The 21247-nt window shown below is 43.9% G+C and overlaps 1 protein-coding gene across 5 annotated transcripts in view; it reads right to left on the minus strand.

The window, feature by feature from the left end:
* Positions 1 to 21247, minus strand: part of RAD18 (RAD18 E3 ubiquitin protein ligase) — a 204717-nt gene that overhangs the window by 95983 nt on the left and 87487 nt on the right. For 4 of the 5 annotated variants that reach the window (XM_053299454.1, XM_053299451.1, XM_053299453.1 and 1 more), the window contains exons 10-11: positions 20911 to 21048; positions 11573 to 11735 (exon numbers count right to left, since the gene is read on the minus strand). In XM_053299454.1, the coding sequence (XP_053155429.1) occupies positions 11573 to 11735; positions 20911 to 21048 (301 nt within the window). Of the gene's footprint in view, positions 1 to 11572; positions 11736 to 18429; positions 18975 to 20910; positions 21049 to 21247 lie in introns of those variants that run through there. The other variant, XM_053299455.1, reaches the window with a different exon arrangement.

Here is a 21247-nt window from a genome sequence, read left to right on the forward strand (position 1 = left end):
TGGGGAACCAACAGAGGGAGTGTGACTCTGTTGGTTCTCTTGGATCTCTCAGGAGAGTTCAGTACCATCGCCCATGGTATCCTTCTGGATTGCCTGGGGGAATTGGGGATAGGAGGCACTGCTTTGCAGTGGTTCCACTCCTATCTCTAGGGTAGATTCCAGATGGTGGAGCTTGGTGACAGTTGCACCTCAAAACAGGAGTTGTTCTATGGAGTTCCCCAGGGCTCCATTCTGTCACCAATGCTTTTTAATATCTACATGAAACCGCTGGGTGAGGTCACCAGAAGATTTGGTACTGGGTGTTATCAGTATGCTGATGACACCCAAATCTACTTCTCTTCTTCATCTGCATCATCAGGAAATGGTGTTCATTTCCTAAAAGCCTGCCTACAGGCAGTAATGGGCTGGATGATGGATAACAAATTGAAGCTGAATCCAAGCAAGACGGAGGTGCTCATTGTAGGGGCTCAGAATCTGAGGGATGAGTTAGATCTTCCTGTGCTGGATGGGGTTACACTCCCCCAGAAGGAGCAGGTACGCAGTTTAGGAGCACTACTGGACCCAGGCCTCACCCTCGTATCTCAGGTGGGGGCCATGGCCAGGAATGCTTTCTATCAGCTTCGGCTGATTCAACAGCTGTTTCCATTCCTTGAAGAGGATGACCTCAAAACAGTGATGCATCAGCTGCTAACCTCCAGTCTTGACAACTGCAATGCGCTCTACATGGGGCTGCCTTTGTACGTAGTCCAGAAACTTCAGTTAGTTCAAAATGCAGCAGCTAGACTGGTCTCTGGGGCAACTCAGAGAGACCACATTATGCCTGTTTTGAAACAGTTGCACTGGCTGCCAATATGTTTCTGGGCAAAATACAGAGTGCAGGTTATTACATTGAAAGCCCTGAACGACTTAGGTCCAGGTTACCTTAGAGAGCACCTTCTTCTGTATGATCCCCACCGCACATTAAGGTCATCTGAGGAGGTCCATCTCCAGTTGCCACCGGTACGTCTGGTTAAAAAGAGGTGGGCCTTCTCTGTTGCTGCTCCTGGACTGTGGAACACACTCCCTGCAGAAATCCGTAATTTGAACTCTTTATTGGCTTTTAGGAGAGCCATTAAGACCTATCTGTTTGGCCTGGTCTTCCAGGGTTTTTTTAATTGTTGTAAAGGGTTTTAATGTACCTGGTTTTTTCAGGGTTTTTAAAACTGTTTTTATTGTTTAACTGCTGTTTTATGGTATTTTAAAATCTATGTTTTAATTGTTGATTGATTTTAACGGTTTTTGTTTTATCTGTGAACCGCTCTGAGCCCATTTTGGAAGGGCAGTATAGAAATTGAATAAATAAAATATTATTATTATTATTATTATTATTATTATTAATAACAACAACAACAACAACACAGGTGAGCAACCTGTTTCTCTGGACCATTGCATTCATAAGGAATGGGTGATTAGCCAGCTTCCAAACTGGTGGTTGGTCCAGTTAACGCAACCTCAAGGCAGAACTTGTTTGAGGACACTCCGGACAAAGACAGCTTCTGCAGTTAGACGTAAATCAATGGCATAATGCTTAATGAATGGCTGGTGCGAAGACCATGTCACCGCCTTGCAGATCTCTGCCATTGATATGCCTGCTAGATTTGCAGCTGAAGACACATATGCTCTTGTAGAATGTGCCCTAATGCCCATAGGAGGTCCTTTGCCCTGAGATATGCCAGCTGAATGGCCTGAATAATCCATTGTGACAGCCTTTGCCTTGAACTGGCTTTCCTTTGGACTTCCCCCTTATATAAAGTATAAAAAGCTTCCTTGTCTTACGGATGCCCTTTGTTGCATCCAGGTAATACAGTAGCGTGTAATGCACATCCAAAGAGTGCAAAGCCCTTTCTAACAGTGAGTCTGGATTTTGGAAGAAAGTTGGTAGCACTATATCTTCGTTTATGTGGAATTCCATTATCACTTTTGGTATGAAAGACAGGACCAGCCGCATCAGCACCTTGTGTTGGGAAAATTGAGTTCAAGGATAATCTGCTCTTAAAGCCCTTAGGTCACCTACCCTATGTGCTGACGTAACTGCCACTAAAAATACTGTTTTTAGGGTTAGTGCCCGCAATGTGGCCTCTGCCAGTGGTTCAAACTGGTGTTCTGTTAGAGCCTTCAGTACCAAAGACAAATCCTACTGTTGAATTGGTTTTCTTACAGGTGGGTATAAATTGTTTAAGCCCTTGAGGAACTTTTTGCAGTCTGGATGGGGAAAAACTTGCACCATCCCATAACTTGTGCTCCAATGATATAGCTGCAAAATGGACCTTGAGAGATGAATTTGCCAAACCTGCTATCTTAAGTGTTGTCGTATAGAAGAGGAGTTGCCTTACCTTACCTTTGCTTTTCTCAGAAAAAAACCCTTCTGTTTGGCATACATCTTGAATCTTTTCCACTTGCTGCTGCAGTTGTGCCTTGTAGAATGCCTTCTATTATTTAGCAAGATTTTGTCTAATAGCCAATCACCACGCTGTTAGTTTTAATGTTTCTATTTGTGGATGCATGATTATTCTGTTGCCCTGGCTTAGCAAATCTGGACGATTTGGGAACTTGTGGTAAATGCTTCCCGAGAGTCTTAGCAAGGGAGCAAATCACGGCTGCCTGGGTCACCAAGGTGTTATTAATATCCCCCTTGTGGCATCTCTGATCATCTGTGATATTACTCGAGTTATTAATGGATGTGGTGGGAACAGGTAAAGCAGGCCCTTGTTCCATAGATGCTGGAACGCATTGCCCAATGAGCCTCTGCCGTACCCTGCACATGAGCAGTATCTGACATTTTTTGTTTGCAACAGTTGCAAACAATTCTATCGTCGGCCAGCCCCATTTGTCAAATACCTCTGCAAGATTGACTGTGCTCAATTCCCACTTGTGGTGCTGATTATTCAGCAGCGTTCGACTGATCCATTTTTGAATGTATCTTCACCAAATGTGCAAGAGAGATGTCTCTTGCCACCTAGTGAATGTGTGCTTATGGCCAGGCGGATTAGACAAATCTTTTTGATTTTACAAGCAATTGAATGTTCAGTGCTTATAATGGTGGAACGTTGAAAGCACTCTCCATCTTAACTAAACTGGCACAATCATGCCAGTATAATTACACTTGTTCTTATATAAAGTTTGTTTCTAAAAAACACACAACTCTTCGAGTGTTTTACCTTTCCTTGTAAAAATTATTTTAATAAGCTTTCAAAGTGCCCATTAAGTTTACATCACTGTCAAGAGGATTATTTCTGCCATAGCTCAATTTAACTAAAGGGAAATACAACTCTCTCAATACATCTCACTTTAGGATTAAAGGCAACTTTGAAGATGGGGAAAGGATACATATGGGATATGTAAAGAACAGAATTAAAAAGCTGGCCCTTCTCTTCTCCACTTTGGTGCCCCAGAGTTTCCTAATCCTTTTTAAAAATATCGGGCATGGTAGGGTTTACATTTGAGGAAGACATTTTCTTTTAGATAGTCCATTTGAAACAACAAGCTGTAAGGCCTATGAACTTTCATCTCTCTTTTTTCTCGTTAATACAATTTATTCACTAAGCAAAAACTAAGACTTGCATTTCCAATCAGATTTAAATACATTAGTTCAAGAGATACATTATTTTTTTCATTATGGATTAGAGATAATTTTCTACACTGGAATCTACAAAAGATGACTACATGAATGTGCATTCAATAGCAGGATAGATAATTGATGGTTTTATAAGATCTTAAAATTTATCTCAGGTTTAAAAAAAATAAATAAAGTGTGATTATAGTATCTGGCTGGCATCCAGGCTAATGCTGCACTGCTGCAACAAATAAGGACACACACATACAAGAAGACTGCATAGCCTAGTAGATGCTCAGAGATGCACAATCTCTTGCTGTCTCAGCGCACTTGCACAATAAGGATAACTGATAGCTTTGCATCATTCCTTGTAACATATATGTAATCTGACTACAAAGAAAAGGAAGGAAATCTGAATGTAATACAAATAACAGTGTAGGTGTAATAAACCTACACATAAAGTTGGATCCAGAAACGTCTTACACAAATGATGCAAAGGCATTTCCTCTCAAGGAAGGAGCATGTATGATTCCTTCTTAATTGAAGCCCCCCACCCTCTAACCCATACCTTATCTCACACTATTCCAGAGGATCCCTTGACTCTCGAGGTAAGTTTTTCAGGAGCTCTGTAGGGGGAGTGGGGTGCCATGAGAACAAATGGGAAACCTCATTCCACAAGCTGAAAATTTGTGACTCTCAAATCAAACCATAATCTTTAAAAGTGAATCACTGCAATCTATCACTTTTCTGTGTAAAACCATGACAATTTTTTAAACTTAATTTTATACATTAATTACACATTGTGCCCTGTACTGTAGGATACAGGACTGCAGAAAACAAATATAAAAGTGTAATTAGATCATGACTGACCAATATCTTGTCTAATGTTACTCTGTCTATAATCCACAAGATGAAATTTCTGGGGTCAGATGAGAGCTAGATACATAAAACTTGATTTAAGGTTCTTTCTTCCAATTTAAAAGGATACTTTATATGTTCTGGCACAGGTGTGATGGCAAATTTCACTCTCCATAAAGTACTAGCGTATGCGTGCATGTATGGTCACTTTACAAACCATTGTATTACCCTATTGGCTTTCTTTACTAAGTAAAATTGGGTAATGCCAGTCAACATCTATATATTTAATTCTCCTGGGTGCACCTTAGATTGTGCATCCTGGCACCCAGCTGATTGGCTGGGTGGCAGAGGCACCTGATTGGCTGAGGCGCATCCAGGAGGATTGGTTGCCGCCACCGCGGGCCCGGCCGCAGAGGCCAGAGACGGTGGCGGGCCCAGCCCGGCTGCGGAGGCAAGGCCAAGGAGGGGGGAAAGAAAAGGGGGGCAGAAGTGGCGGTGGGGAGGAGAAGTGGCTGGTCCTGGCACGGGCCGGCCGTGGTCAGGAAGCAGAGACTGGGGCAGAAGGGGGGGGGAGGTAACCACCGGCCCCAAAGAGCACACAGATGCTCTGTGCAGGGGTTGGCTAGTGAATTTTTAATTTTGTTGTCACAATTTAGGACCAATTCTTGAACTTTCCCAAATTCCACCCCCCCGCCGCCATTTTGATAAAAGAGCCTCACAAACAGCCACTGGAAGATCCAGAAATCTGAAACAAAAACAATTTGAGGCAATACTAATCTTCAAAGCTATTATTACAGAGAAAGGAAGATTATACTAATTTCAAAGTTGTCAGATGTCAACCAGCAACAACACGAAATACTTTTTAAAATCTTCTATTCTGCTTACAGACAAAATCTAATACTTATTTCATTACTACTTCTGGACTTCAGCTTTTGTTTTCTGTGGCCTGCGATTAAAAATTCAACACTCTCTAAGTACTCTGAAATGCTGACCCATATAAAAGACTGAAGTTATACTATCATTGTAAAATAGCTATCAGATTGTCTACAGTATGTTTGGATGTTAATAAGCAAATGTTATAGAAGAGAATTGTGGGAAACTGTTCCAGACATTGGCCTTAATAAGACTGGCTCCTCTAGAACAAACAAAAAAAAATCTGGAACTTAAGCCTAAAGTTTGGCAAGGTTGGAAACACAGCTGCAACACATAGAATCCCTTGTGTGATGAAAAACCCAGATAAACTCTCTTCAATACTGTTATTGACAATACCTCTTAGGAAGATTGACAGCACAATGGTAAAGGACAGGCCAAGAGAAGTGGTTTCATTTTTTCCTTTTGAAAGTTTTGCTTAAATAAGTTCCCAACTAGAAAACATATTTATGTGAATAAGGGTTTATATGTTTTGAAGTTACAGCATTTAGGATAAGCCTACCTTTGCAACTGATCTGTGAGATCCTTGAAAGAGTTTCAGTCACAGAAATCTATATTTAAACTGCCAGATTAAACCTCACACTTGTTTGAAAATAAAATAAGTTTACATCCACCAAGTTTACAATCACTTTGCAAGTTGCCAACTTTCTGCAAAAGGAGAATCCATCACGCAATATTACCTCAAAATATCTTGCCAGCTCCCTCCCTTTCAGCTCTTTATTGGCTTAACACTGCATTGTAGCCGAGGGATGAGACCATTCTGGATTATTAATAGAATGTGATACAAAGTGCCCCTGTAGCCCACCCTGTTTCCTTTAAAAAAAAAAAAAAAGTATCTTGCCCATATTGGTTGTCACAATACAGTCTTTTGCAGAGATTTTAGATTTGTAACAAAACTATCACTTAAAAACTCAAAGTAGAGAAGGAAAGAAAGGCAACCAAATATAAATAAAAACAAACGTTTTGAAACATGTTTCTATAAAGACTGGTTGTAATTTACTGATTGTAGCGACATAACAATGTTTATGTTTAGATCCTGAACACACTTATTCTGAATTTGTATCTTCAGCTTTCAACAGAACTCCCTAAAGACAAAGGTCATACAACAAAAAATCCAAACACACACAAATGCATGCACATATACACATAAATCAACAGCTTAAAATGTATTTCAGTGGGGGAAATGGGGACAAGAAAACACACTGCAATTCCACCAAAGGGCTGTAAGAGAGAAGTTTCAATAGCATCACAACAAAACTGATTAGTCTTTTAACCACATTGCATAATGGGGGAACACTCCCATTTATATTAACACTTATTTTTGACATGGAACATGTAGTAGTAGCTAATGCATGAAAAAGAAATTATTGGTAATTGAGTGGTTATACTACTGAACATAGCAATCCAAGAAATAAGGCACTCAAAAACTGTTCAAATTAAATCACAGAAACAAACAACTTCTGTGTGTTAATGAACTTCTTGCCTTTATTCTCAAACCACCATTTTCAGTAACTGCATCTATAAAAATAATTAAATGCTCTAATCACTTCTGAATGTAAACAATTATATCTGCAAGGCATTGCTATGGTCATGAAAAATCTAGATGTTCCCGAAAAGGAATAATAATAAAGTATGAATTACAAAAGTTTAAAAACTGATTGCATAAATTAAATTAAAAGAAGAAAACCGGCAATCACACTACAACCATATTTTCCAAAGGTCTATGTAGTTTTGCCTTAAGATGTTCAATTTAAAACAGGTGACATATTTTACTTTGAAACTGAATATTGCCATTCTGCTGTCCAACAACAAACTAAACTATGAGCTAATTTGGGATTTGAAAGTAATACTTGTAACAATCTTTTCACAGCAAGGAGATTACCACTAACTATTTAATAGTGAATAAAACTCAGGGTCAAACAAGTATACTGAGCAGAGAAGGCTTTATTTCTAAAGGCTTATAAGTAACACCAAAACTGTACTTTTCTGGTATGCCAAGAGACATTAAATAAAGATTCCTATGAGCTCAAAGCATTCAGCCCACAGAGAAGGCTTTCTGCTGCATCTTATGCTCTGCCCTCCTTCCATTCCAGGCAACCCCACCTGTGGAGGCAGGGGGCCTCTGCATCTCATGCCTTTCACTATTCTTATCAGGTGTCAAGGGACAAACTGACTACATCAGGGATGGGGCTTTCAGGGGCATTTCTAACCATGTATAGGGAGTTACAGAGTGAGCAAATAGGGCTTCTGTTGTATAAAAAAAGTAACCCTCAGAATAAGCTGTCACTGCAACAATGGCTCAGAATGTATTTGTTTTTTGCTGCCTATTAATGATTGATATGTTTGGGTTTTCTAACACAGGCATTAAGAAGCAGGATTCTCCTCATAGTCAAAATGCAAGGGAAGAAAAATGCAATAACAATGGTCAGTTATTTTACTGCATAGGGACTAACATTCTGCTCGCCAGAGATACTGAAACAATGGGAAACATCTGTTCCTTAAGTATGCTGCACATTTACATTTTCAAAGCTGTTCTCGCAGAATGCACCAAACATTGCCAATTTCGCCCTCAATTTTAAAAAAACATACTTTCCATTTTCATGTGCCTCTCTCCTTACTTGTGTCTTGAAAACAAACATGTGAAGTCAAGTAAAGGTCAGCCACAAAGCATGAATGAACAAATCACATGCTTAGGAGGACCCCCAGCTCAGATTCTCAGCTAATAGCTGAGACACCATTATGAATCCAAGGTCACCCAGCAAGTTTTAGAGCTAAGCAAGGATTTGAACCTTGATCTCTGCAACCAAAATTTCAACACACACACTACATTACTAATGTAGGCACAGCACTACATTAGTCCTCATGAGAACACTGGATGGACAATTAACATAGGCATGAAAAAATATAATATAAACATTTTGATTTTTAAAAAATGTTTAAAAGAACTGGCTTGGTTTGTTTACTGAAATCCACCTGGTAGATACAGTGAGGGAAATAAGTATTTGATCCCCTGCTGATTTTGTCTGTTTGCCCTCTGACACAGAAATGACCAAGCTATAATTGGAATGGTAGGTTTATTGTAGCTGTGAGAGACAGAATAACAACAAACAAACCCTCAAAAGCCCAGTGCCCAAAAGTCAGCGATGGATTTGCATTGTAGTGAGGGAAATAAGTATTCGATCCCCTATCAACCAGCAAGATTTCAGGCTCCCAGGTGTCTTTTCACTATATGCAGGTAACGAGCTGAGATGAGGAACACCCTCTGTAAGGGAGTGCTCCTAATCCCAGCTTGTTACAGTACCTGTATAAAAGACACCTGTCCATAGAACCAAGCACTCAGCTTCCAAACTCACCACCATGCCCAAGACCAAAGAGCTGTCGAAGGATGTCAGGGACAAGGTTGTAGACCTGCACAAGGCTGGACTGGGCTACAAGACTATCGCCAAGCAGCTTGGTGAGAAGGTGACTACAGTTGGCACGATAACTCGCAAATGGAAGAAACACAAAACAACTGTCAATCTCCCTCGGTCTGGAGCTCCATGCAAGATCTCACCTCGTGGAGTTGCAATGATCATGAGAATGGTGACAAAGCAGCCCAGAACTACACGGGGGGAACTTGTCAATGATCTCAGGGCAGCTGGAACCATAGTCACCAAGAAAACAATTGGTAACACACTATGCCGTGAAGGACTGAAATCTTGCAGTGCCCGCAAGGTCCCCCTGCTCAAGGCAGCACATGTACAGGCCCATCTGCAGTTTGCCAATGCACATCTGAATGATCCAGAGGAGAACTGGGCGAAAGTGTTGTGGTCAGATGAGACCAAAATCGAGCTCTTTGGCATCAACTCAACGCGCTGTGTGTGGAGGAGGAGGAATGCTGCCTATGAGCCCAAGAACACCATCCCCACTGTCAAACATGGTGGGCACATTATGCTTTGGGGGTGTTTTTCTGCTAAGGGGACAGGACACCTTCACCGCATCGAAGGGACGATGGACGGGACCATGTACCGTTAGATCTTGGGTGAGCACCTCCTTCCCTCAGCCAGGGCATTGAGAATGGGTCGTGGATGGGTATTCCAGCATGACAATGACCCAAAACACACAGCCAAGGCAACAAAGGAGTGGCTCAAGAAGAAGCACATGAAGGTCCTGGAGTGGCCCAGCCAGTCTCCAGACCTTAATCCCATAGAAAATCTGTGGAGGGAGCTGAAGGTTCGGGTTGCCAAACATCAGCCTCGAAACCTTTCTGACTTGGAGAGGATCTGCAAAGAGGAGTGGGACAACATCCCTCCTGGGTTGTGTGCAAACCTGGTGGCCAACTACAAGAAATGTCTGACCTCTGTGATTGCCAACAAGGGTTTTGCCACCAAGTACTAAGACATCTTTTGTGAAGGGATCAAATACTTATTTCCCTCACTACAATGCAAATCCATCGCTGACTTTTGGGCACTGGGCTTTTGAGGGTTTGTTTGTTGTTATTCTGTCTCTCACAGCTACAATAAACCTACCATTCCAATTATAGCCTGGTCATTTCTGTATCAGAGGGCAAACGGACAAAGTCAGCAGGGGATCAAATACTTATTTCCCCCACTGTACACGTACATTTGAAGCTGCCTTATACAGAATCACACAACTGGTCTATCTAGCTTTGTATTATTATCTATTATCCCTCCAGGGATTCAGAAAGAGACACTTCCCAGCCCTACCTGGGATGTTCTGCATGCAAAGCACATCCTCTACCCCTGATCTATGGCCCCTCTCCAAACAACAAATAAAGCAGGTTTAGAAAACAAAGAATCCATTCAGTTGCCATGTGGCATTTCAGTTTCCCTCAAGCAGGGGACCCACTGATGGAATATTCAAATGACAAAAGGGAAAATGCAGAATTACGAGTCAACTCTCCGGTTCAGTCAAGTACAGCTTCTGTTTGCCCTAAATATGGAAAGGCAGGGAAGGAGCAACAGAAAGGAAAAGGGGCCAGAAAGCAGGAACAACATGCATCTTGGAAGGATTTGAGCAGGTAGAAACCAAGAAGCAAGCAAGGGAGTAGGGCAGAGGTGTTAGGTGGATTCTATGGCCAAGAGAAGAGATGGAAAAATACCTCACAACAGAGCTGTAGTTTCACATATCAGAGCTGGACCTTCTTTTTACCCACTGGGGGCGGTGGGGAGGGGAGTCCCTGCAATTACTTAGAAGTGTACCTAGTAAGGCCTTAAACCAGGTCCTAAGACATCTTTCCCATTACACAACCCCACCCTTCTTCCCCTTTCTTGTGTTGAGCTCTCAATTACCTTCCATAGCAGATTAGTCAACAAAGATCACCCAGAGTCTCCTCCTCAGCAGCTTCTTCCCACTCCCTATATAATGCCCCAAATCCCTGTACAGCAGGCCTGCTCAACTTCGGCCCTCCTGCAGATGTTGGCCTACAGTTCCCATAATTCCTGACTATTGGCTGCTGTGGCTGAGAATTATGGGAGTTGTAGTCCAAAAACAGCTGGGGGGCCTAAGTTGAGCAGGCCTGCTGTACAGACTCATGACAGGGAAAAGCCCTTTGCCAAAAGTGATGCTCTCATTTGATTGGCATGGGCCACTTCTGTCTCTCTCCCTGCTGTGTGGGTGATGGGCCCATCACTGCCTTTCCATCTCTGCTACCCTTGTCATCTCCTTCCTGCCCCGAGGTGCACCTAGGTAATTTTGGAGCCTGGACCTAAAGCCCTCTTGAGGCCCCCCTCCACTGCAAATTAAGCATCATCATGCTCAGCCGGGCCACCACACCACTTGGGACACACTTAAGAGGATTTGGGGGCTCCCAGGGGCTGTGGGCCCCTGGACTTCAGCCTGGAAGTCCAGGGTTAAGAGCGCCTCTGTTGCTACCTATTGCTGTTGTCTCAGCCCAACTCTGCCTGATCCGTCTCTATCCAAGAGCCGGTGGACCTTCCAAAGGTACAGCTCCGAGTTGCCTGTCCCTCAGATGAGAACAGCCAATCCAGATATTTCTATCTAAACTATTATTTATAGATATTTTCTATCTATCTAAACTTAAGGTAAAATATATTGTTTTAGAGGTCTCATCACACACTTGAGATACAACTGAAGTTTAACATCCATTCATCATTCTTTTTTACACTTTGCTGTTGTCACCACAGTGTAACAAGGCAGAAAGCAAACAAAAAGGTCTTGATGCAAACAAACCTCTCCGAGGATTCAGATGACTGAGTGGGGGATTCAGGAACCAATCCTCTATCTTCAGACAAATTAAGAGACTGGCTTATCCCACAGTCTAGAGCGTCTGTTTTCATTGACCATTCTGGAAGTGATGGCAAGTCTGTAGATTCTTTGACATTCAAGTTTTCTCCTAGCAGAAAACAGAACAAACACAAATACAAGCAGGCGGACTTAGCTATTTTTCAATTTATGTATATCACAGTATATTTGTGCTCCCTTGCATAACTCCAACTCTAGCCATAAGTAGTTTTAAACTATTCCAATTATTTCTCTAACATTTGTAATACACTATGGGCAGTTCACAGGTACAGTTTAAATGAGGTTAAAGCCAACCAGCAGTGTTTGTAACTGCAGCACACCCAAATTCAGAAAACCCCAGTTAAGCCTCAAAGGTAACTCCAATCTGCCCTGACTAATTCCAATTTTCACCCAAGATTTTTCCTATGGTTTACCGCCAACAACTGTGGTTATGCCACCGAAGCCTTAAGCCCAAACCAATACCCATCCCTAATCACAGTTAAGCGCCCAGTTCCTAACTCCAGTCATAGAGGTGGTGGCGCAGACCCACCCGAGGATGTGGCTGCTCCAAACTTTCAGCACTTCTTGCTGGCAGCCACTTGGAAAACCAGCCCCACCCCACCCCTGTCAACCATGCAGCTATGGAGTTGCCAGGCTGCAGGGATGCCAACACGCCCCATCCCAGACCAACCAGCCTCTCAACCTGCTCAGCCGGCCGGGGGGGTGGGCAACAGGCACCATAAGTGGAAGCACAAGCAGGGTACCCCATCATGGCACCAGGAAGGGAGAGCCCAAAGGCAGACACAATCAGGGCAGCTGCAGCAGCCAAGTGCTATTCTACGCACAGAAAGCTTGGGGAAGGGGGGCCCAGCCCCTTTGCCAGGGGGCAGGGGGATGTGTGCTCCCTAAGTCATACTCATGAGAAGAACCATCCTGGAGAGCAATCAGAATTCTTATGTGATGTTTGTGTGGCCTCCATATAGTGCCCTGCCTTTACAGACCAGGACTACTCTCTCATGAAAGTGACAGGTCATGGTGGCATACATACAGGATACAATGTCCTTGCAAGTCCTGGGGAAGGGAATCTCAGCAGGTCTTAGTGGATGGATCACAACCTGGCTGGCAGGTCTCCCCATAGCACATATGAATGGGTTTCTCTGCCCACATGCCTAGGCAGCTTGGCAGGGATCCCTTGAATCACCATCTCCCTTTGCCCGACGTGCCCCACAGTGGCAACAGTGGCCCTGGCCTGGGAATTCTGAATGGCGGAAGGGCCCTCTCTGCGGCCCAGTACCCGCACCATGCATGCAAATGGTTTGTGTGGGGGTGCTATTGGCAGGGTCTGAAAGGCAGACCCCCAGAAGGGATTCCAGAGCAGCCATATTCTATTTTTCACCAAGTAAGTGTGGAGAAAGGGAGCCCAGCCCCTTCCCCAGGGAAGTGATGTTGGGTCCCTTACTCATGAGAAGAACCATCTGTGGGGAAGTGGTGCAAGAACTATCTGTGGGGAACTTCCTTTGCAAGGAAGTGCTGCTGGAGAGTAAGCTGTCAGTCATGAATCGGGAAACAACACACGGAAAACAACACACACCCCAGTCCACTCGTGCAAGTGCTTACCCTGTCTCGGTGACCACCACAAAGTGGGTGCCAAACCACGCACCCTCCATGCTACTCGATGCACCCCTTCCCGTGCCCCCCAACATGTGAATCAGCCGTACTGGGGTCGGAGCTAACTGGGGCTCTCTACTTCCAGGAAGCATCATGCCTCCAGATCTACATATGCCGCAACAACAGTCCTGGCCCGGGAGTTTTGAATGTTTTGAAGGGTCTTCTCTGCAGCCCCACCACCTGGACCATCCATGCAAATGGGTTGCATTAGGGTGCTATTACTGGGGTCTGAAAGGCAGACCCCCAAAGGGACTGCAGAGCAGCCAAGTTCTACTTTTCAACAAATTAGGGTGGGGGAGGGGGCCCCAGTCCTTTCCCCTTTTGGGGTGGGCACCCACAGAGGCCAGCTCGTGAGCAGGACAGTTTTGGGTCAGCAGAGGTCCTTCTTCAAGGAAACCTTCTTCCGATCCAGGGCTCAGTTGCTGGGCATGAGAATAGCAGGCCATGGGGACACCTCATAAGAAGGACCATCCAAACAGAGAGAAGAGAAGTGAGCTGCCCTGACAAATCTGCCATGATGCCAAAAGGCAAAATACTCCCTTCTCCACATAACACCTCCCTCATGAGAGCATCAGGCCATGGATGCTATGAATAGAGCAAGGATAGGTTCCAGCTTAAGGGAGAGGGGAGTGCTGTCCCGGGGAACACATTCCTGGTCTTGGTGACAATAGGAAAGCTGCCACAATCCCATTTGCCCTGCATACCCTCAGGGCCATGTGCACAGGTGTGCCCTTTCCAGCATTATGGAGCAGGCCAGTAAGCAGGAGCCCTGGATGGGTGGACATGGACATTCACTGGGATAGCATTCCAGAGCCTGGAGGCAACAACAGAGGAGGCTCTGTCCTGCGTCCATGACAATTTAGCCTCTCTCAACGTCAGCACACAGAACAAAGGCCCCCAATAACCTTCTTGGGCAGGCAGAAACCCTTGGGAGCAGGTGGTCCTTCAGGTATCTAGGGCCCAAATAGTTAAGGGCTTTAAAGGTAATAACCAGCACCTTGAATTGGATCTGGAAACCAATTGGCAGCCAGGACAGCTGTTTCAAAGTAGGTGTAATATGTTATGAGACACCAGTTCCAGAGAGAATCCTGGCAGCTGCATTCTGCACCACCTGAAGTTTCTGAATATTCTTCAAGTGCAACCCCACAGAAAGCATAATCCAGCCACAGTAATCCAGCCATGGAAAGAACAGCCCTGCTGGATCAGGCCCAAGGACCATCCAGTCCAGCATCCTGTTTCACACAGTGGCCCATCAGATGCCACTGAGAAGCCCACAGACAAGAGCTGAGGACATGCCTCAGCACCACCTCCCTTCTGTCTTTTTCCCCTTCCTCCCCCTGCCATCTATTCTCACAGCCAGTTTTTCTCACCAGCCTTTTATTTTAAGTTATTCAGTGGTTATTTTAATTTGTTTGGGTAGGTGGATGGGCAACTGGAAGCCTGCTCATTCTGCCCTCCCCCTGCCCCGCCTGTGCCCACCTGCCACTAAGGTTTTTTACCACTAAGGTAAGGGTTTGGTTTTTCCCCCTGACCAGTGTGTGGGGCAGAAGGTTCTCTTCAGGACGAGGGGTAAGTGCTTTCATTTTGGTGCCCCCTTTGTCCTTAGCTTTTGTTAAATAGGGCCCACTTTCTGGTTTGGGTTGGGGGAAGTCTTTTTTCTGTGTCCTTTTTTAACAGATTGTCTGTTTTCACAGGTTCCTTTCCTTAGTTGCCCCCCATTGTATTGTATTGTATTGGGTGTGTAAGTTTTTTTAAACTAGGGGTTTTTTTTATCCCCCCCCCCAATTTTTTAAATTTTTTCTTTAAAAAAAATTAAAAGCCCCCGGGGTTTGGGAATGTCTGAGTGCTGTGTGGCAAGCAGAACTCACAGCAGGGTGGCAGGCAGAGATGGGAGAGGTCCCCAAGCTGGTACGGGAGGCCAGGGTGGGGAGCAGATAAGATGGCATGGGGTTTCACAGATCCTCATTGGTGAGTTCTCTGCCCCAAGTGAGGCGGTGGCACGAAGGCTCTCCTATCCGGAGGAGATTGATGCAGTGCAGAGGACTCTCCTGACAGGGAAGCTGCTTCTGTGGAGGGGAGGGGCTTGATGGCTGGCAGTGCAGCCAGATTTTCCCTCCCTCTTGCAGCCCCTCCAACACTCCTCTCGCCACTCAGTGAGGGCCCCCTGATGATGTCCAGGTCATGGCGGAATCCAGTTCTCGGTCCTTCCTGTCTGGCTCTGAGGGGTAAGGGACTGCTGCAAAGGTGGATGCGCCCCCCCCCCTTCTAATGAAGCTGGGCTCTTCTTCTTCTGCACAGGGTGGTGGGTGATGGCGGCGGGAGACCGCCCCCACCCCCAGGTCCTCTGTCATTCAAAAGGCCCAAGATGGCATCCAGGACATCGGCGGCCACCCAGAGCAGCGATGTATGGTGGCATTTTAAGATCCTTCAGGATGCCTCAACCACTGCTCATTGTGTCCACTGCAGGGCACAGGTCAGTCGGGGCAAGGATGAAGGGAAGCAAGTTCTTCATATTAGAGACTCATTGAGATAACTCATACAGCAGCAAGTCCAACACAACTGCTCTTCAACCTCCATATTCTCCTTAATAATCCCTTTCACTCCCTCATTGTCTAATGGTCCAACCACCTCCCCGGCAGGTTTCCTGCTTCTGATGTATTTAAAGAAGTTTTTGTTATTCCCCTTGATACTTTTGGCTAAATGTTCCTCAAACTCTCTTTTTGCCTCCCTTATTGTCACTTTGCATTTCTTTTGCCAGAGTTTGTGTTCCTTTCTGTTCTCTTCATTTGGACAGGCCTTCCAATTTCGGAAGGAAGTCATCTTCCCTTTTATGGCTTCCTTGACGGTACCTTTTAGCCATGCTGGCATCCTCCTGGACTTAGTGGTACCTTTCCTCCTTTTGGGTATACAATCTAACTGGGCTTCTAGTATTGTGGCTTTGAGTAAACTCCATGCACCCTGGAGCAAAGTGACTCTCCTGATTTTCCCTTTCAGCTTTCTTTTCACCATACTCCTCATTTTGGAGAAGTTTCCTCTTCTGAAATTCAAAATGTCTGTGTTAGACCTCCTTGATGATTCTCTCCCCGCATGTATGCTGAATTTGATGGCACTATGGTCAATGTTCCCTAAAGGGTCGATGAAACTGACATCACGCACCAGATCCTGGGTGCCACTCAGAATTAAATCCAAGGTCGCCTTCTCTCTGGTTGGTTCCAAGACCAACTGTTATAGGGCACAGTCATTTAGCATGCACTTCTTCTGAAGTGCAACACATCTGCATTGGACTTCATTGGCAGTGCTCCACCCGCATATAAGCTGAACTGGATCACACTATGGTCACTATTCCCCAATGGTTCTTCAACTCTGACATCTTGCACCAGGCCCTGGGTAAAACTCAGGATTTAATCTGAATTTGCCTTCTCTCTGGTTGATTCCACAACCAACTGTTCTAAGGCACAGTCATTTAGCATGTTTAGAAATTTGGCTTCTCTGTCAATACCTGAACATGCATTTGTCCAGTCTATCTATTATATTAATTCTCTTAGCCGGTGCGTGTCCTGAGGAATTTGGTGGCGGAACTCTCGCGACAGACTGCAAGAGTTCCTGGGCCCGCCCCGCTGTGAGAGTTGAGAGGGAGAAGAAAAAATGGCAGCGGTGTGAGTGGGCCGCAAAACGGCCAGAGGCCGGGATGAGAGGGAAATTTTCAGCCCGCCGCCGCCCAGGTAAGAAGAGAGTGGGGGAGGGGACCGGAGGGAGGGGGAGGGGCAAAGAGAGTGGGGCAGGGGGTAAGAGAGAGTGGGGCAGGGGGAGGGGCAGGGGGTAAGAGAGAGTGGGGCAGGGGGAGGGGCGGGGGGCAAGAGAGAGTGGGGCAGGGGGGAGGGGGCAAGAGAGAGTGGGGCAGAGGGGACAAGAGAGTGGAGCAGGGGTGAAAGGGAGGGGGCAAGAGAGAGTGCGGCTGGAGTGGGGGAACAGCACGCCCCCAAAGAGCGCACAGATGCTCTATGCGGGTTGGCTAGTATGAGAGTAGTTGAAGTCACCCATTATAACAGCTCTGTGTCTCTTTTACACCTCTCTGATTTGCTCCTCCAACTCCACATGATTTGATCAGGAGGGTGATAGCATGTCCCTAGTAACACATTTCCTTTCAGTCCACCCCATAATGATTCTGTGCAAGACACTGGTCCTCCTGGGATTTCTAGACTGTTGGATTCTATCCATTCTTTAATATACAGTGCTACTCCACCCTAAATCCTCCCCTCCCTGTCTTTTCTGTAGACTGACATGACCAAGGAATGGGTAACCATGGCCAGATCTGCCTTCTCTAGAAAGAGACATAGTTGGCACACTAGCCAAAGCTGTGCAAAGGCACCCTGGCCACTGCCTCCACCTGAGCATCCAAAAGCAGAGCTGGGTCCAGCAACACCCCCAAGCTGTGCACTTGCTCTTTTAAGAGCTGGTTGAATCACCCTATCCCAACTGGCATTTCTACTGACCAACAACACCACTTCCATCCTCCAGTTCAGTACATCCATTGCTTCCCTAGGATCTGATGTCAGAGAAAGGCAGAGCTGAGTATCATCTACATATTGATGACACTTCAGTACAAACCTCCTGATGACCTCTCCAAGCAGTTTTTCATATAGATGTTAAACAGCATGGGGGACAATACTAAGCCTTGGGGGACAATACTGAGCCTTGGGGGACCCCTTTGTAACTCAGAGTTAACTGGGTGCCCCTGAGTAAAACAAATACAGTAATTATTAACAACTCTAAAGATGCCATTGTGCAAATTCCCCCTTCCTTCTGGAGTGCCCCATACCACATCCCATTTTATTCTGCAGAATCCCCCAATCTCAAGAGCAATTTATCATGGTGTGTAGGGAACTGTACCTGAAAGTAGAAGGCCCTCTCAGAAGTTACAACCCAAATCAATGTAAGCAGAACATTTATATTTGGTTCCCATACACAACCTGTGAGGCAAATAATTATAATCTCCATTTTATGGATAGTCAAAAGAGACACTATCTGTGCAAAACATCTCCACTTAGTTTATCACTAAATTGTGACAAAGCAAGGTATCAGTAATTCAAAGCATCAAGTTGACCTCACTGGCTGAGCTATAATACTTTATTCCAGAAGGGAAGAAATAAGCAATCTATAGTCTAGCATTTAAGCAAGGAAGAACATAACATGAATCAATAGAGAAATTCTCCTACCAATATTATTAAGGATATAGTTTGATTAGAGGAAAACTACTTTCACAGAAGTGGAGAAGCAAAGTACCATCCCAAACTTTAGTAACATGTTCTGTCTAGCACACTGAAAGGGAGGAACGGTTGGGACCCATTTTACTAAAAAACCCAAAGTTGGTACACTGAGCAGAAAGAGAGGGTTGCTATAAGACATAATTTTAAGAATTTCCAAACGTGGCAACTTAGTTTGCCACCACTGCAATACAAATTCATAATTTTAAAAAATGAAACAAAGCAATCTGTTGCAAACAAAATTTGTTAATAATTTTGAATTTTCTCTCATTGTGTGGGGCTGTCGCATAAAGTGATTTTGTAATGTTACATAAGTGTTGATAGGGTTTCTGGTTTTATAGAACACTCCAATCTAATATAGATTACAGATAGAGACAAATGTTTTGTTCAGTTTGGGATTCTTCCATCCAATAGGATTTCTGAAAATACAAAAGGAGATAAGTATCGTAGGACAGGCTACATGCGATAACTTTTACTTTTGGGAACATTTCAGGCTTGCTTTGGCTTTAAGTGCTGCATAAGATGCCAACAATGTGGTTCAAAAAGCATCTTGGTGTTTCCATTTATTTTTATTCACAAGGGCTTTGCTAAAAGAAACAGGTCAAGAGCAACTGACAGGACAAAAAAGCAGTCTTGTTAACTTGAGAAGGACTGGGATTTAGATAACCTAAATGATGCTGATTGCCAACATGAGAAGTGTAAAAGAAGTTTTCCAAAGATGATGAATCCAAAAGTGATTTGGAAAATATTAACCATCAACTTATTATCCATGCTACAGAGAATACGGATAGTCAGGAACTAAGACCATTTCTCCCCATGTTAGAAGTGAAGCAACAAAGATTTTAACATATAAAAGAAAACAATATGTATAGGAGGGGAAAGGCAAGTGTGGACAAATGGGTATTGGTCACCAACTAGATCACAAGCATTTCAGCCTTGAGAAAAATGAAACAGAGTCCTATGTAATATTCCCCTGAAACCCCATGTCCATGTCTATCCTTCATCAACATTGTTTTGCCTCTGCTCCTACCTTAAAACCCAGCATTTTCTTTCCAGAACATATATCCCTGCTAACTTGGCAAAGAGGCACCTTTTAACGTGGTGATTCTCTTTATTTATTTAGCAGGGGGAGAGTAACAGACCCTATCCACCCCCAGCACAGTACCTCCAGTGACCGTTGTTGGTATCTATCTTATGTTTCTTTTTCGATTGTGCTCCCTTTGGGGACAGAGTTCCATCTTAATTGTTTGTTATTTCTCTGTGTAAACTGCCCTGTGCCATTTTTGGAAGGGAGATATAGAAATTGAATTAATAATAATAATAATATATAGGCCAGGCATCACCTGAAACCTGCACAGCAGGCGGGGATTGCTGACTGTGCCTTAACTAAGAAATAGATATACAATGATTAAAAGAAACATGTTGTTCATTATGACAAAGAATTAGCCAAGTGATATGCCAGCCAGAAAGAACAGAAGCTGGAATTGACTAGATTGCTGAAATTCAGGATGCAGGCAAGGAGAAGCAATAAGGTTTTCCTGGATCCAAAACTGGAACAGAAGAAATCAGATAAAAGGCAACCAAACCTTTGTGTGGTTTTTTTGGTTGGTTTTTTTTTTGTGGGGGTGCAAGGGGGCTTCCATGATAATCAAGCAAAACTAACAGTTGGTTTCAATATAGGAAAAAAGGGTGATCAGGCACATGACTGTGCTTGCTTTATTTGGAAGTCTGAGGTTAAAAGATAAACTAATTCACTAAATGTATTAAAAATTATAGTCAGTGTATCACCTGCTCCCTACTATACATATAGGATCTCTGTCTGGTGAGTGTGTAAACTTAGTCTTTTAGACTGAGAGAAGCTGCCTTGGAATTACTGTTGTTCAACTGGGTAATACAGCTTGAAGTTAAAAGAATAGCAAGCCCACACCTTAGCCTTAAACTTTCCACACACTGAACTACAACACATACTTCAGTACCCATAATGGGTAAAGTGTCCCATCAACAGGGAGCAGACATCAGAAGTGCATGCCCAATTCAAGGGCTCATAAGGCAATCTGAGGATGCAAGCAAGGTGGTTAAACACATCTTCAATAAAGATAGAATTCTCATAACATGTCATAAATGATGGATATTGCTTTTGGAGGAAGCTAATGCACACTACCTACTGACTTCAATATCACTGAATCAGAAACTACCTTCCATATCCAGTTGAATATGAATACACAAAATGGTAAGGGTTTAAGAAACCTATTAAAAGCAAAATATATGGAATCTGTGATGTTCTACTTCCATTATTTATCAATAAAATGATACACAATAGCATTCATTAAAATGGTCTTAATCAACATTCCATACCAGTCTCCATGGGCAGTTCTGCAGCTATTGTTTCTTCCTGATCCAGTCCTTCCTCTTCTATTTTGATTTTAGCTGCTTTTTTCTTCCGCTTATTCACTTGGTCAATTAAAAGCTGGAATTCAGCTTTGTGTTTCTTCCCTGAAATGTAAAATCATATTCATACATAAGCAGCAAACTGAATGCATTGAGTTATCACCACCACAATGAAGGCTTCAAGAACTGATAATCAGTAGGATGCATGTAATTACTATATCATTCATTTATTTCAACAGCATTTTCACTGAAATGATCCAGAGTAATTCTTCCCTCACAACTCTGGAAATTCATAATTAATATT

This window comes from Hemicordylus capensis, chromosome 2, assembly GCF_027244095.1.
Source record: "Hemicordylus capensis ecotype Gifberg chromosome 2, rHemCap1.1.pri, whole genome shotgun sequence".
Taxonomy (NCBI): domain Eukaryota; kingdom Metazoa; phylum Chordata; class Lepidosauria; order Squamata; family Cordylidae; genus Hemicordylus; species Hemicordylus capensis.